Source organism: Grammomys surdaster, unplaced genomic scaffold (genome assembly GCF_004785775.1).
Source record: "Grammomys surdaster isolate TR1022 unplaced genomic scaffold, NIH_TR_1.0 255, whole genome shotgun sequence".
In the NCBI taxonomy this organism is placed as follows: domain Eukaryota; kingdom Metazoa; phylum Chordata; class Mammalia; order Rodentia; family Muridae; genus Grammomys; species Grammomys surdaster.
In genome coordinates this window covers 7,553,997-7,569,618 of record NW_021604696.1, presented here as the reverse complement: position 1 = coordinate 7,569,618, position 15,622 = coordinate 7,553,997, and the positions used below count along the sequence as shown (strand labels likewise).

Genomic DNA, 15,622 nt, shown 5'->3' with positions numbered 1-15,622 from the left:
CAAGGCCAGCCTGGTCTACAGAGTGAGTTCCAGGACAGCCAGGGCTATACAGAGAAACCCTGTCTCAAGGAAAACAAACAAACAAACAAACCAACAAGAAATGAGTCATTTTAATATGGGGGAGATGGTCTTCATAAGTACAGTTTAGTCTTGACAAAAGTCTGCCTCTGATGCTGAATAATAAATGGAGAAACCTCTGTTTTGCATTATTTAGTGAATTTTCCTTTCTCTTCTTTCCCTGACAGGAAGAAGAAAAAGAAGCAGCAGCCCTTAGCCCTCAGCCTCTAAAAACTGCGAAGACAATCTGGAATAGCAATACCCACTGTTGCTTTGCTGCCTGACACCTGCCCAGCGTCTGAAGTGAACCTAAATCATCAATTGCCTTTTTTTTTTTTTTTTTTTTTTTTTTTGGCTTGGGGCCAAGGCATTCTGGCTTCTGTTGATGTGAGGCTGGGGAGAGGCTGGGTCTTGCTTGACGTCATCAACTTGTGAACCAGTGTGATGGTGAAATGAGATGAGGCTCCGAAATGGAACTGTGGCCACTGCGCTGGTGTTTGTCACGTCCTTCCTTACCCTGTCCTGGTATACCACATGGCAAAATGGGAAAGGTAAGGAGGAAGTCCCTGAACCACAGTGGGTGACAGAGTGGGGTGTGTGCCACAGTGGTGAGCTGAGTGGAAATAGGTTGAGCCTGCATGCTGCAGCCCACACACACGCCTCAGTCTTTGTTCTGGCGGCTTCTTTTGATACAAAAATGAAACAGTTTTCCTGGATAGACTGGTACAGACTTCTTACTCCAGCCAGTTTGTTTTCAGTATCTTAAGATCACACTTGGGAAAGCCACATTGTGTAGCAAAGACTTTTTTTTTTAACCTTTTTAAAAAAACCAAGTCATCACAATCAATAAAGTTTCAGATGTGCTAAACCAAAGCTTTGTACGCCAAAAGTGTTGTAGAAAACATTTAGAAGTGGGTGATCAGGGCCTTCAGGAAACATATGTGCTAGTTAAGGTCCTGACTTGGTGTGTAGCTAATGCCCTGACAGACTGCACCTTTTGGCACTGAGGAAAAATTCCAATTGCGATATTAGAAGTTTCATAAATTATAATTGCATGTAGAATTGTCTGTTGATTAAAATTACTCGAAGGGGTGATGGTCTTTTGCTCTTTTGTTTTGTTTTTTGTTTTCTCTTTTCTGGCATTGATTTAAGTAGTGCTGATGGTTGGGAGACCGGAAGTGTTGGAGAAGCTGCATATTCATTGTTAGAGCCCTGTTTGTCACCTGGGGTATTTGAAGCTTGTCTTGTTGACATTGCCTTCCTGGCCCATGGAGACGATGGATTTCTGCTGTGCATTTGTGTCTATATACCTGTGTTAGTAATACATACCTCTCTGGGCATATATCCTTTATACATTTGAATCATAGTTATGTGCATCTGCTTGTATACATAAGTAGAGGGACATGAGAAACACATACGTAATGTGTGGATAAGCCTTCCATCCTTTCCCCTACTTTCTCTCTTTCTCTGAGTTGGGTTCTAGCTCAGGCACTGGAGAAATACAGGTGAAAATTTTGCTACAGGAAAGTTCTTTGGGTATGCTTTTAAAGTCTGAGATGAACATTCTTTTAGAAATACATTGTATTATTCATTTAGTTATTTTGTGTGTATGCCACCTTGGATCATTTGGATGTCGAGTTAGCTTTAGGAGTTGGGTCACTCCTTCCACCATTTGGGTCCTGGGGATTGAACTCGGCATAGGCTTGTGGGCAATCACCCTAACTCGCTGAGCCTTCTTACTGGCTTGGTTTCAGTTCTTGATTACACCTAATGAGAGGATGTAATTAGAATCGCTTGAGTCAAAGAGATGATTGTTCCTGACATAAATAAAGCTAATGACTCACTGTTAAGAAAACTGACCATAACATAAGGACTTGGGTTTTTTTTTTTTTTTTTTTTCCTATCATGGAACTTAACTCCTGTGAGAGTTCTAGTAATACAGAAACTCAGCTTTCCCCCAGTGGGTTTTGTTTTGGAATCGCTCTGCTATGGATCTCGTTTCTTAGGCATCAGCAACATGACTGCTATTTTTCTTAAAGCTCTATCGATTATGACTTATGGTTATATGATTATCTTTAGTATGGACGGGAACTGGAACAGTAGAGGTGCCTTCACTGTGAAGTACTGTGTATAGTCAGGTCTCGCCACTGTAGCATTCCGAGCGGCAGAGTAGTCTTCCCCATGCTTGTTTCCTGCTTTGTTTTGCTCAGGCTCAGGGGTCCGCTCAGGCGTTCCGTTTGCTCGTGTAAGACCCCTGTGTTGATTGCTGCCATCTCAGTGACCACTCTAACTGTTGAGTATTTGGATTCTTTCTAGAGCGTTCAGGCAGTGAGACAGCCTGGATTTTCCAAGGGAAACCTGATTCCACATATTCAATCTAGTATTTCCAGGGACCATGTGCTTTGGTTTTTATTTTGAAAGATTCCTAAAATCCTTGACACGGCTAGACAAATTGAAACATAATTTTTCATTCATTCTTGGTAAAGGAATATATATCCTTATATATACCTGGATATATGATCCCTTATATATACTCATAGATATGGTCCCTTACATATAACCGTGGTCCCTTACTTATACTTGGATGTATGTTCTCTTATATATACTAGGATGTGTGGTCCCTTACATATAACCATGGTCCCTTACATATACCTGTCCGGTGCCTAGCTCGTGATATTAGAAACATGAAAATAAAGAACGAGGAGAATCTCTATGCCTTTGAGCAGGGAATGGCAACAAATATGGTATGGTCATCAGGAGGAGAGAGAGAAGCAATAACAGTGCTTGTTCTGTTCCTTATGTATCAGTCACTTAGTCCTCATGACCCCAGGGGCATTACTGCCTCTGCAGTTGGAGACATCAAAGCAGGGTGCTAGAGACTCCAGCTCCTTAGGGAGGCCATGTGTTCATTCTGTAGCAGAGGTGCCTTGGAGCTCATGATCCTAGCTAAAGGTTTGCTGCCCAGAACGTGGGGGCAGAGGCTCATGATTCTTCATGGTGCTTTATAGAGTAGGCACAGTGTGAAAGCCAGGCCAGGAAGTGGGCACATCTGGTGCAGAGCTGATTTCTGAAAGGGAATAGGGCATGTCCGCTCTGTAATTAGGAGCTGCTCATTTTGACAGGCACATGGGGTTACACAGTGTGCAGCGCTGTAGGGGGCGCTACTTTGGTGTAGTCTACATTCACTACTTGGAAGAGTCAGAGCTAGCCCATAAAATTGGCATAGGTTGAGGAAGGGCAGGGAGCCAGTTTAGCAGGGCATACTGGATTCCCATATAAAAAAATGAGAGAGAATTCCAGGTTCGTGGAATGGGAAGGCTGGGAAAGTTGTAGGCGGGTATTGGGAGAACGGGACTGGAATGATCCTGAGGGTCATGGCTGGCGTGGATAGGGTACCATTGAACTTTCTCCATGTTCAAACACAGTGCAGAAACAGGAAAACCAAGTATCGCGGATCCCTGCACTGGGCTAGTCTGTGTCCGCATGCCTGACTCAGGGCCACATTCTCGTCACGCCCCTAAGACACGGCGCCTGTGTAATGGTTGCCTCAGCAAGAATGTTTATGGAGAATTTTTTAAACAGGCTTATTGAGTTATAATTTACATTCTAAACAATTCAACTATTGAACATACTGACAAATAATGATTCATTTGGGGGTAGGGGTGTCTACACTAACAATGGTTACCCTGCTGAGGTGGGGATTTAGCTGAGTGATGGAGGGCTTGCTGAATAGTCATGAGGTCACTGGTGTGAGTTCCTTACCTACTAGTTATCTATTAGGCATCTTTCTTCTCAGCCTTAGGCTATCACTAATCGACTTCCTGCCTACAGATTTCCCTGTTTCCCTCATAAGTGGAACTGTGTAATGTGTGGTCTTTGGTGACTGTTTTTTCTTTCAGTTAGCATGCTTCAGGTCTAACTGTGATGTAGCATAGATCAGTCTTTTTTTCTTTTTTTCGAATGAGTGGTGTGTGCATGTGCATGTCTATGCCTGTACGCGTGTGTTTCGTCTGTGTGTCTGTGTACTTACGTGTACAAGCATATGTGTAGGACGCAGTTTTTGACGACTGTATTTTCCATTATCGATCTTTTTTTTTTAATTTATTTTTAGTTATGTGTCCCTATGTGTGCACATATACATGTGTGTAGAGGACATTGGCTCCTTGGAAGCTGGAGCTTCTCGGAGGTGCAGTCACGCTCTGATGCTGTAACTACGAAGCTGGTATTCTCCACCTTATTTTTGGAGTCTGTGCCTTTCACTGAGCCTGGAGCTCGCTATTTTGGCTTAACTGGCTGTCCCAGGGATCCACCTATCTGTCTCCCTCCAATACTGGGGTTATAGACACTGTTGCAATGCTTGGCTTTTATGTAGGTGCCGGGGATCCAGGCTCCGATTCTCCAGCTTACAGAGCAAGCGCTTTACCCACTGAGCCATCTTTTCAGTCCCTAAAGATGTCTTCGTACAAATGTAAAATTTGTAAATGTAAAATTTGTCTTCGTACAAATTTGTCTTCGTCCCTTGATGGATGTTTGGGTTGTATGTACCTTTCTGCTGTTAGTGATAATGAACATGAAGTTGTCTTAGGTTTTCTTTGTGGGATCTGTTGAAAAGCGGAATTTCTGGGGCCTGTGGTAACTCCACTTAGTCATTTGAGGAACATCAGACTGTCAAAGTGGCTGAACCATGATACACTGTATTTCATTGTTTTATTTTTATCTGGGTGTGTCTGGAGCTACAGTCTGTCCCCACACAGCATGTGGTTAGACCTCTTCACCCAGTCTGATGACCACCTTTTAATTGCTTTGGGGGTTCATTTGTATCTAATGTTATTTTTAATGTAGTTAGATTTATTCAATTTTTTCCATCTTTCATGTCCTTACCCTCTACATTTCTTTCACCAATCAAGTTCTAATGTAGCAATTAAAATTAATGATTTTTCACTGTTTCTAAGTATATATACACACATATACATATATGTATGTATTAGCATATCAAATTCAACTTTAGACTTTATTATCTCAATTTTAATCCAATGTAGTAATGTTACTTGTTGACTGATAAGATGGGTCAGTGGGTGAAGGCTTTGGTACACAAGCCTGGTGACTAGAGTCCAATCCCTGGAGCCCAAATAAAGGTGCATGGAAAGACCGGCTCTGCAAAGTTGGTCTCTGACCACACACTCGCTCGTCCCCTATCATGAACTTACACGCACACAATTTAAAAAGAAATAGCAATCCTTGATGCCTCTGTTTACTTTTACCCTTTCTGCCTGGTTTTATCGTTATGTATATTTACACCTATTAATGTTGCAAACCCAACAATGCGCTACAATTATGATCTCACATTTGCCATTATGTATTGTTACAATTACTCTGTTACCATCTGTCTTTCCTTCCTCAGCCCGCAGAAGTTTGATCACCATTTACCCCCTCCTTGTGCTGTTACTGGCAGTTATTCATGCATTTCCCAACATTACAGAGCCAGCAATACATTATGGCTGTTATTTTACATACTTAAATTAAAATTGCTTAATAAAAGGAGAAAAGACAGATGCAGTTATCGTGTCTGTTATAGTTGCATAATTACTAGCGCTCTTTGTGGGTTGTTTGAATTATCTTTTGAGGTCATTTTTTTTTGTCACACTGGAGGTTGATACCCTTTGTGATTTCTTGTTAGGTGGTCAGCTAGTAATGGATTCTGCTTTTGTTTATTTTAGACTATTTTTATTTGACTTTTCATTTTTAAACAAGATTTTTTAAAAAGTGTGTGTGTGTATGTGTGTGCCTCTGTTGGTATTTGTCCTCAAGTGTGGGTGCCCACAGAGGCTAGAAGAGGGCATCAGATCCCTTGAAACAAGAATGACAGGTGGTTTTGAACAGCCTGACAGGGTGCTGGGAACTGAACTTAAGACCTTTGTAAAAGCGGTATACACACTTGGTTTTTTTATTTTTATTTTAAGTGTATGAGTGTTTGCTTGATTTTATGTATGTGCACCGTGTGCATGCCTGGTGCCTGAGGCCAGGGGAAAGTGCCCAGACCCCTCAGATTGGGTTGTAAGACAGTTGTGAGCTGCTGTGTGGTTGCTGGGGTCCAGATGCCCGTCCTTGGCAAGAGTAGCAAATGCTCTTAACCACCGAACCATCTCTCCAGCCCCCGACTTCATTTGGAAAGACATCCTTCTTGGACCGGGGAGTCTTGGTTGACAGTGTTTTTGTTGTGGTTTTGGATGCCTCCTGACGTGCGTGTGTGTGCGCGCGTGTGCACGTGTGTGTGATCCAGTGAGGCAGCTGGCTATCGATCTGTTTAGATGCCCTCACAGATGCTGCATCGCTTCCTGTTGGTACTCTCTAGATGATTGTCTGATAAACTTTCTATCATTTTCACACAGTATAAATCGGAGTCTGTGGTAGCCCACTTCTTTTTCTTTTTTGAGCTCCCTGGATACATACACTGTTTTTAAATAAGTTTAGTAAGTATTCAGCCATTATTTGTTTGAGTATTTTCCTTCCTTCTTTTTTTTTTTTTCTTTTCTCCTCTTGTTCCCATTGCATGCACATATGCACCACGGCGTGACATTTGGGGTTCCCTTTTCTGAGGCACAGGTTCAGCTTACGTCATCTCTGTTGATCTCGTTTAAGTTTGCTGATTCTTTATTCTGCTCATGGTTGCTATTGTATTGGGCCTTCTGCATCTCTATAGGGACTGCATATGCAGTAAATATACATACATGTATGTAACCAAAACTCTCTAGTGATTTTTTCCCCCCTCATTTTACATATGAGATGTGCTAGCTTTCTGTGACTGTCTGAGACAGTGAGCTGGTGATTTCAGAGGTCTGGGTTCAGGGTCCTTTTGTCCTGTTGCCTTTGGGCCTGTGCTAGTGGAGCTGTATGTCATTGTGGTGGCCTGGTGAACGTGGCCTGGTCACCCCATTGCAAGCAGGAAGCAAAGACAGGAGCTTGGTGTTGCCTGTCCATAGTCCAGCCGCAGAGAAGCTGAAGCAGGAGGAGCAGGGTCAAATTGGACTGCACCGCAAGACTGTTTCAAAAATCAAAACAAATAAATAAAACCCCTAAATCCTCCCCCCCTCCAAGCAAAGAGAGAAGAAGGCCTGGAGTCCCGGCGTCTGACTTTGACTGGGCTTCCTTTCTCTAGGCCCTCCCTCCTAAAGAGCCTACCAGTTCCCAGGCTGGGGACAAGGTTTTACTGTGAAGACCTTTTTAGGGACATTTAGAATCCAAAGTGAAGCCTAGGGAGATTGATTATAAGAGTTGTCTCCTGAGGTTATATCGGCCAGGAAGTCCCAGGAGACACCTGAAGTCAGTGCATCTGGCAACTGGTGGTATTAATTTAGTCAAAGTCCAAATACCCAAGAGTAAGGTGAGCTGAGGGTACAAGCTCCCATCCCTGTTCAGGCCGGAAGTCCAAGAACCAGGAAGTCCGAAGGCAGAATGTTCTTGCCTGGAACTCTTTCTTCTCTGTCCCCCCCACTCCTTTCACTTCCCCACGGAAAAGGATCAATATACACAGGACTGTTGGTGTTGTATTTTATAAAAAGATAAGAAAAGCCAGGGTTATGTTTGGTGGAGGCTCTGTAAGGTGTGGGGGAAGAGGGTGCCTCTGAGGGCTCATGCTGAAGCATCCCTCCCCCTCCACCCCCTGAGTTACCAGCCACATGATATACTATAGAATAAATAGAGTTTATTCAGGACATAAAGGGGGGAGTTGAGAGAAAGGCGGGGGGGGGGGCCTGTGCACGTGGAGAGAGGGGGGAGGGAATGGGGAGAGAGAGGGAGCAGGAGCAAGGGAGAAAGTAAGAGCAAGAGGGCAAGAGAGTGAGGGGGGAGCAAGCAGCCCCTTTTATAGTGAGTCAGGCATACCTAGCTGTTGCCAGGTAACTGTGGGGCGGAGTCTAGCCTAAATACCAACACAGCATTGGTCAGGGTGCTCCCCTCCCCTCAGTCTATCAGTTCACATGTAAATCTTTCTCAGAAACAGGTGGACACACCTTAAGTAGTGTTTTCCCAGCTCTCTGGGCATCCCTTAACTAGGCCAAGTTGATACATAAAATGGCCCATTGGGAGGCTGGCCAGTGATTTTATTTATTTATTTATTTATTTATTTACTTGTCTTGTTCTTTCAGCTCTAGTTTTGTTCTTAAAATTCTCTCCTCCTATTGGGATTTGATATTTACTACAATGTTGCTATTTTTTGTTTTATGTTTGTTAATGTAATTCTGAGGTAAGTTCTCACTATGTAGCTCTGGCCGGCTGACCTGGAACTCTCTGTATAGATAGACCACATTAACCTTGACCTCAAAATCTGGCTGCCTCTGCCTCCTGAGTGTGGGATTAAAGATGAGCATAGTGTTGTCACGCTCTGCCTTTCCTTCCTGTCTATTCTTTATTTTATATTATGGGGTATGGGCAGCATGCATAGTCTGCGTACCACATGCACATCTGGAGTCCTGCAGGCCAGAAGAAGGTGTCGGAGTTTTTGGAGCTGTGGTTACAGACAGTTGTGAGTCACCGTGTGGGTGCTGGGAATCAAACCTAGGTCCTCTGGAAGAGTAGTCCGTGCCCCTAACTGCTAAGCTGTCTCTCCAGTCCCCTTTATTTCTTTTAAGTTGGAGCAAATCCTGCAAACTATCATCTGGTTACACTCAAAGGCACTTTCTGTTTCTTGCCTTTTTCAGATGCATGGGACTTTCCTGTTTCTTTGCACACTTCCATGTTTTTCTTTTACCTTATTTTTCGATGACTGCTAGACATTTTAGATGAATGGATCTTAGCAGTTCTGGGAGCTGGGTCTCGCCGTCCTGGAGCTGCTGACTTGTTTTGCTGGGCTCTGTTGTTGAGGTCTTGCTCGCTCATCCAGGAGGCACCTCTCCCTGGTTACATAGTTGCTCCAGGACCCTCTTCCATTCTGCTGCCTGATTTCTTTATTGGTTGTTGTTGCTTTATTGCTCAGGTATTGCTGTGCCCTAGAGAATGCATCCAGCTCCCAACTATTCAAATTGTGCTTCCTCCGGAGGTCAGTGTTGGCTGTTCGACCTTGAGAGATCTCCTATCTGCCTGTTGCCTCTGCAAATCTCAGGTCTTTGCTGTATTGTCATTAGGCCCAGGAGAAAACATGCATCCTGGAAGAGAAGATGTTAGGGGACACCTTGTGAACCCCGGAGCATTTTATCGAAAGCTGTCTCTTTTTTTTTTTTTTTGTGACAGGGTTTCTCTGTATAGTCCTGGCTGTCCTGGAACTCACTCTGTAGACCAGGCTGGCCTCGAACTCAGAAATCCACCTGCCTCTGCCTCCCAAGTGCTAGGATTAAAGGCGTGTGCCACCACTGCCCGGCTGAAAGCTGTCTCTTCTATTTGTAAATAAAAATAGTTATTTTTTTTGTTGTTTTAAGATTTAATTTGTGTGTGTGTTTGCATGTATCTGCATACACATACGTCATGTGGAAGTCAGAAGAGAATGTCAGATCCTCCAAAGCTAGAGTTACAGGGGATGCGACTTGGTCAGTATCGATGCTGGCATTCAAACTTGAATCCTCTTAAAGCATGGCAAATAATCTTAACATCAGCCATTTCTTCAGCACCTCAAAGTTTTTTTTTCTTCAGTGTGTATATATTTACATATATGCAGATGTTTGTGTGTGTGTGTGTGTGTGTGTGCGCACACGCACGTTAGTGGACAACCTCAGGTACTGTTCCTTGGAAACTAGTTACTTTTTAAAAAATGACAGTCTCTTACTGGCCTGTACCTTGCCTAGTAGGCTAGAGAGCTGGGGATTCTCCTGTTTCTGCCTCTGACAATGTGGTTTCTGAAGATTCAGCTCTGGTCCTTGTATTTCCGAGAAGCTATCTCCTCTACCCTAGATTTTTTTTTTTTTTTAAATTCTTACAGACCAAGGAAAGCTGAGCACAGTAGGAGAAACTAAAGGCGAGCCTGAGGTTTGTAGTTCCCCATTGTTGTGAGTCCGTTTAGGTCTGTCAAGCATCTTCTGAATGCTGGGCTTTGTCAGGCTCAATCTGGGACTAATTGTCAAGCCTATCACACAAAAAGTCCCACTCTGCTGTACAGGAGGAGAGGGGAAGGGGTGGAAATGTAATATAGAGGTAAAGTTGAACAGTAAGCAGCTGTTGCTTGCTTGAAACATTTTTGTTGCACAATGATTTTATATTTGCAACCAATTTATAAAACCTGGCTTACAGAATTCCTATATAGTCCCCACAGCGTCACCTACCATTGTAACAACTCACAGGGCACATGTTAAACATGTTCTTTCTTTGTGTGTGTGCGTACATACACATGTGGAGGTCAGGAGCTGGCTCTCCATCAGGACATGGGTGTGGAAACTGAACTCAGGGCAGCAGGCTTGGCAGCACATGACTTTATTCATTAAGGAATCAAGTTAGACCTAGAGTGCAGTTTTCTAAACCAAAAAAATTAACTCCGCTACTGAACACTTTAGCAGAGACTTGGGGGTTATTTTAAACACCCCTACCTTACTTTGCCCTTGTCTGAACACTTTTCCTGGTTAGGCAGAGATAATGGGTTTTGGTCAGACTCCCACAGGAACAGCTAGGTATGTTATACCAGTACAAGGCAAATGTTGTGACTTTCCCTGCCTTAAGTGACAAGATGTTAGACGCTCTTACCTGAAAATTGCTGGAGTTTTCTCATGGTCTTTCTCAGAAGGAACCTCTGGTCTTACGTTTCATTTCTTAATGTAGTTTGAATTTAGTCTCCTGCCTGCCTTTCTCATGTGTGCAGAATGCTGTCTGTATGCTCTGACGCTGAGTGATAAGATGGTGAACCAGGAGGAAGGTACAGAATCTGACCCCTCTGAAGGGAAGGAAGGAATGAAGGATGAATGCTGGGAGGAGCCCCTCACTCACCTACCTATGCCTGGGGCCATGGCTGGATGTCTGTGATAGCTTGTAGAAACACCTCTTTCCCATGAGGAGTCTGGGACGGCTTCTTACTGGAAGTGACATCCGAGTTGTTCCGAATGGACATAGAAATAAAGGGGAAGTCTTCACTGCCATATGGATGCGGGATTGGTCCTACGTGTGCCCTCGTGGCAGAGGGCGGACTGGTAACCTGTGTGACACAAAGAGTAGGTGAGAGCAGGAAGTGACCTGGGTAGACAGGCGGTCACAGGGACTAGAAAGTTCTGTTAGCTCCAGCAGCTGTGACGGTAAAGTAGCAGGAGGTCTGGTGACCCTGGAGGAGTTTGCAACCAAAAGTGTCATTGTCTTATCTGGCCTACATTTTACTTCCTGTAAAATGTTTGTGTGTGTGTGTATGTGTGTGTGTGTGTGTCTGTCTGTCTGTCTGTCTTTCTCACACAGAGGGGACTGATTCTAATGGGGCCCTTTCCCGTGAATATGCATGTATCTTTTTTCCTTTGTATGTAAAGATAGTACTATTGTTTTAAACTTAAAGCAGTACAGTCAGACAAAAAAAGCCCAAATCCAGCAAAACCTTATGTTTAAAATTATTCAAAGCTAGCAGTGTGACAGGCTTCATGCTTTTCTAAAACATGCTTATTTTTAAAAATAACTATTTATAATATAAATTAATTTATAATGTATATTTATTTATGTATATGCTTGTGTGCCTGTGGAGGCACGTGCACATGAGTGCAGGAGCTGGAGTAGACCAGAAGAAGATGTGGCACTAGATTTAAAGGTGCTGCGGGATATTTGATCACATTGTGAGCCCTGAGATTTTGTTTCAGGGTGTGGTGTACCTCAACCCTTAGTACACCTTTAGTCCCTGTGGCTGGAATACAGACACACCCTTAGTACACACCTTTAGTCTCAAAATGAAGTTAAAGAAGCACCCATGTTTGAAAGCGAGGTCTAATGGAGTGGCAGGCAAAGAGATGGATCAGAGAAAGAATTGACAGAGTAGGATATGCTGAACTCTCAGGAGAAGAGAGAGCGAAGGGAAGGTACGTGAGGGGCAGTGCACACACACACACAGAGACAGAGAGACAGAGAGAGACAGAGAGAGAGAGAGAGAGAGAGAGAGAGAGAGAGAGAGAGAGAGAGAGAGAGGGAGGGAGAGAGGGAGAGAGGGAGGGAGGGAGAAAAGGAGAGAGGGAGAGCGGGAGAGAGAGAAATTGAGAGGGGGGCAGGAGGAGAGAGAGAAATTGAGAGGGGGGCAGGAGGAGGGGCAGTTTTCCTGGGAGAGTTTTACAGAAACAGGTTGCCAAGAGAGAACAAGCTAGACACGGGGGAAGAGAGAGTAAGCCTGAGACTGAGAAGGAGCCAGAAGATTAGAACAGGTTCTCAAAGTTAGTATGAGGCCAAGCAGAGAGAGAGGAAGAAGAAGGAGGAGGAGGAGGAGGAGGAGGAGGAGGAGGAGGAGGATGAGGAAGAGGAGGAGGAGGAGGAGGAGGAAGAAGAAGAAGGAGGAGAGAGAGAGGCAGAGATAGAGAGAGAGAGAGAGAGAGAGAGAGAGAGAGAGAGAGAGAGAGAGACAGAGACAGACAGACAGACAGAGAGGAGAGATAGAAGCCAGATTAAATTAGTCAGCTTGGAGAAGAGTTTGAGCCAGAACAACTGAGTTGACCAGCCAGCCAGAGTCCAGAAAGAACAAGAAAGTGTGAGCTTATTCAGCAACAAGTCTCAGAGGCTGAAAATATTCTAGGTCTAGGTTAGATCGTATGGACGGAGGCTAGACGCTTCCAGGACTGTGCCTAGGTTAGCAGACAGAGGCCGTAAACCTCTGAGAGGACAGTTACTTCTAGGAGAAAAAAAAGTTGCTTTTTCGTATAGGTGGTTGTGAGCTGCTGCTGGGATCTGGAAACCAACGTTGGGTCCTTTGCAAGTGTAGCATATGAGTTTTTTAATTACTGGACCCTCTCTCAGACCTTTCTCAGGCTGTCCTGAACTTACCCACTGTGTAAGCCCACATTGCCCTAGGGCTTGTGTTGATTCTCCTGTCACAGCCTCCTGGGTGCTGGAGTTACAGGTTCAAGCCACCACACACAGAAAAGTTCTTTTCTTTTGTTTCTTAACTTTCCTAAGATTTGATTGATTGTGATTGTTATTTTTATATCTTTCGGGGGCTAGTAGGCAGGAAACAAACAGCGAATGTCTCTAAGACAGACCACCGTGCCCAGCAGGATTAGGGGGTCACTAAGGGAATGTTTTGGAGGCAGAGACCAATTTACTACCATCTCATCCGAGCTCTCTATAGGATTGGGTCATACTGTAGCTTGGCTCTTGAGTGTTCCTAAAGACCCAAGAGTTAAAGGCTTGACACTGAGGGGTAGTGTGGACGCTTTAAGGAGTGGAGTCTAGGGAAAAGTAACTCATTAAGGTTATGCTCTGAAGGGGACTGAAAGACCCTGGCCTGTTTCTCTTTCTCATCCTTGGGTGAGTGAGATGTTTCTCCAACATGCTACTTTGTGTGCCCCAGGGCAAAGTAACATGCCAACCAATCATAGACCGAAACCTTGGAAACTGAGCCAAAGCAAGCCTTTCCTCTTTTTACGTTAATTATCTCAGCACTTATTAACATAAAGCTGACGCTGGTCTTTTTTCTTTTTCTTTTTCCCTCTTCTGCGAGTTAAACTTACTAGGTATCTAAGCCCTTTGGTTCCCACTGGGCAGAGAAGTTTCTGGTATGTCCATGTGTATTTTTTTTTTTTTTAATGAATGAGGCAAGTTTTTTTCCTCTGTTGGTTTTTATCAACCCTTGGAAACTGACTTCTCTGACTCCTGCCTTGTCCTAATAGATGCTGCAAACACAGTGTTCCTTTTTAGGACATTTTCTCCTTAGAAAGCTGCCTAGAATTTTCTTGGGATGAGAAGATGTTTGTCCTTGTGGCTAGATATTAGTAGATTCTCTTTTTCTTCTTTAAGACAGAGTCTTGTGTAGCCCAGGCTGGTCCTTGAGACTTGTTGTGTAACCAAGGTATGAACTTTGAATTTGTGATCCTTCCTGCTTGTGAGGCTTGAGGCTAGGATCACAGGTATGTAACGCCACACCTGATTTATGTGGTGTTGGGAATTGAGCCAGGGAGCCATATCTGCAGCTCCCAAGGGCATTTTTTTTTTTTTTTAATACCTAGTTTGTTGTGTGTCCTCTGTATGGGTCTTTGTTTCTTCTTCTCCTACCTCATTCCTGTGGCTTACTTTAGACCTACGCAAAATTTCCTGTTCCTTCCCACTTTTGATACACACAAATAGATACAGATTCTTTTATTTTTTATATGATCATGGGAGAAAGAAATACCCAGGTGTAGCAAGAATCCTTTTATTCAAATGAACAAAGCAGCTTGGCCACTGAGGGTCCTTGGGCTGTTTTCTGTGTTTTTTAAACATCCTTCCAAGTGTCCCTGAAAGTATCCCAGCCTACTCATCCTGTTTCTAAGGTTCTAGGCTGGCCCATGATTATTTTCCTCCCAGAAGGTGTGGACTCCGGTATACTTGAAGAGTCCGAGCTCTTCTGTAGGAACTTTCTGTCAGGTCAGAATCTGAGACTTAGCAATGGCAGGCTTCCGTTCAACCAGCCACTTCTGCTATGCTCTCCCTACCCTTTAGACGAGCTACTCACCCCAAGCTTTGAGTCAGAGAGCCCCAGCTCCGCGAAGGAAGAGCTGCCAGGCCCTCTGGGGGTTCATGGAATGGGCTGATTTAAAGGACTCCAAAAGCCAGGTAGAAACACAAGGCTTTGCTACCTTGTGTCTTTTCCACAAGTAGCAAGGTGCAAGTGTTCAGGCCAGCTGTCGCCTGAACACACTTTGTAGTGGCAAGCTTTGATGCAGAGAAGCTTCTGTTGCCTCCTTGGTTGTTATTTCAAAGTACCTCTCCCCCACCTCTAGGAAACTTGATGGATACCAAGAGTTGAAGTGTTTCAGGAGTGGTCCCAGTCCTCAGCTAGATGTCTAGGTTTCCCTTACTCTACACGACTATCTTTCAGCTGAAGGAAGGTTAAGCTGGAGAACTTGACCTTCAGATTTATGGTGTAAGAGTTCATATTTTTTTGTTCATTTCTCATAATTTGAACTTTATCTCAGGGTTTTCCCCTTTGACCCAATAGCTGGATCTTATGCCTTCTATCTTTTTCTTCTTTTTCTCTGTGTGTATTTGTCTGTCCGTGATGTGTATCTCTGTGTGTGTGTGTGTGTATGTGTCTGTCTGTCTGTCTGTCTGTCTGTGTGTCTGTGTGTCTGTGCCTGTCTGTGTGTTTATCTGTGTGTGCATGTATCTGTATGTGTATCTGTCTGTGTATGTTTGTCTCTGTGTATGGGTGTGTGTCTGTGTATGTGTGTATGTCTCTCTGTATGTGTATATGTGTCTGTATGTGTGTGTATCTATATCTCTGTGTGTCTGTGTCAGTGTGTATGTCTCTGTGTGTTTGTGTCTCTATGTGTGTGTCTGTATGTGTGTCTGTGTATGTGTCTATATGTGTGTATAGGTGTGTATCTGTGTATGTGTGTGTCTGTATCTGTGTTTGTGTATGTATCTGTGTGTGCATGTCTGTGTCTGAGTGTGTGTGTGTGTATATCTGTGTGTGCGGGTCTGTGTTTGAGAGTGTGTG

At 43.9% G+C, this 15,622-nt stretch overlaps 1 protein-coding gene across 1 annotated transcript in view; it reads left to right on the top strand.

Annotated features, from left to right (window-relative positions):
* Positions 1-468: 468 nt before the first annotated feature.
* Positions 469-15,622, top strand: part of Mgat4a (alpha-1,3-mannosyl-glycoprotein 4-beta-N-acetylglucosaminyltransferase A) — an 89,590-nt gene continuing 74,436 nt past the window's right edge. The window contains exon 1 of the mRNA XM_028775431.1: positions 469-608. Within this exon, the coding sequence (XP_028631264.1) occupies positions 515-608 (94 nt within the window). The 5' untranslated portion in view covers positions 469-514. The remainder of the gene's footprint in view (positions 609-15,622) is intronic.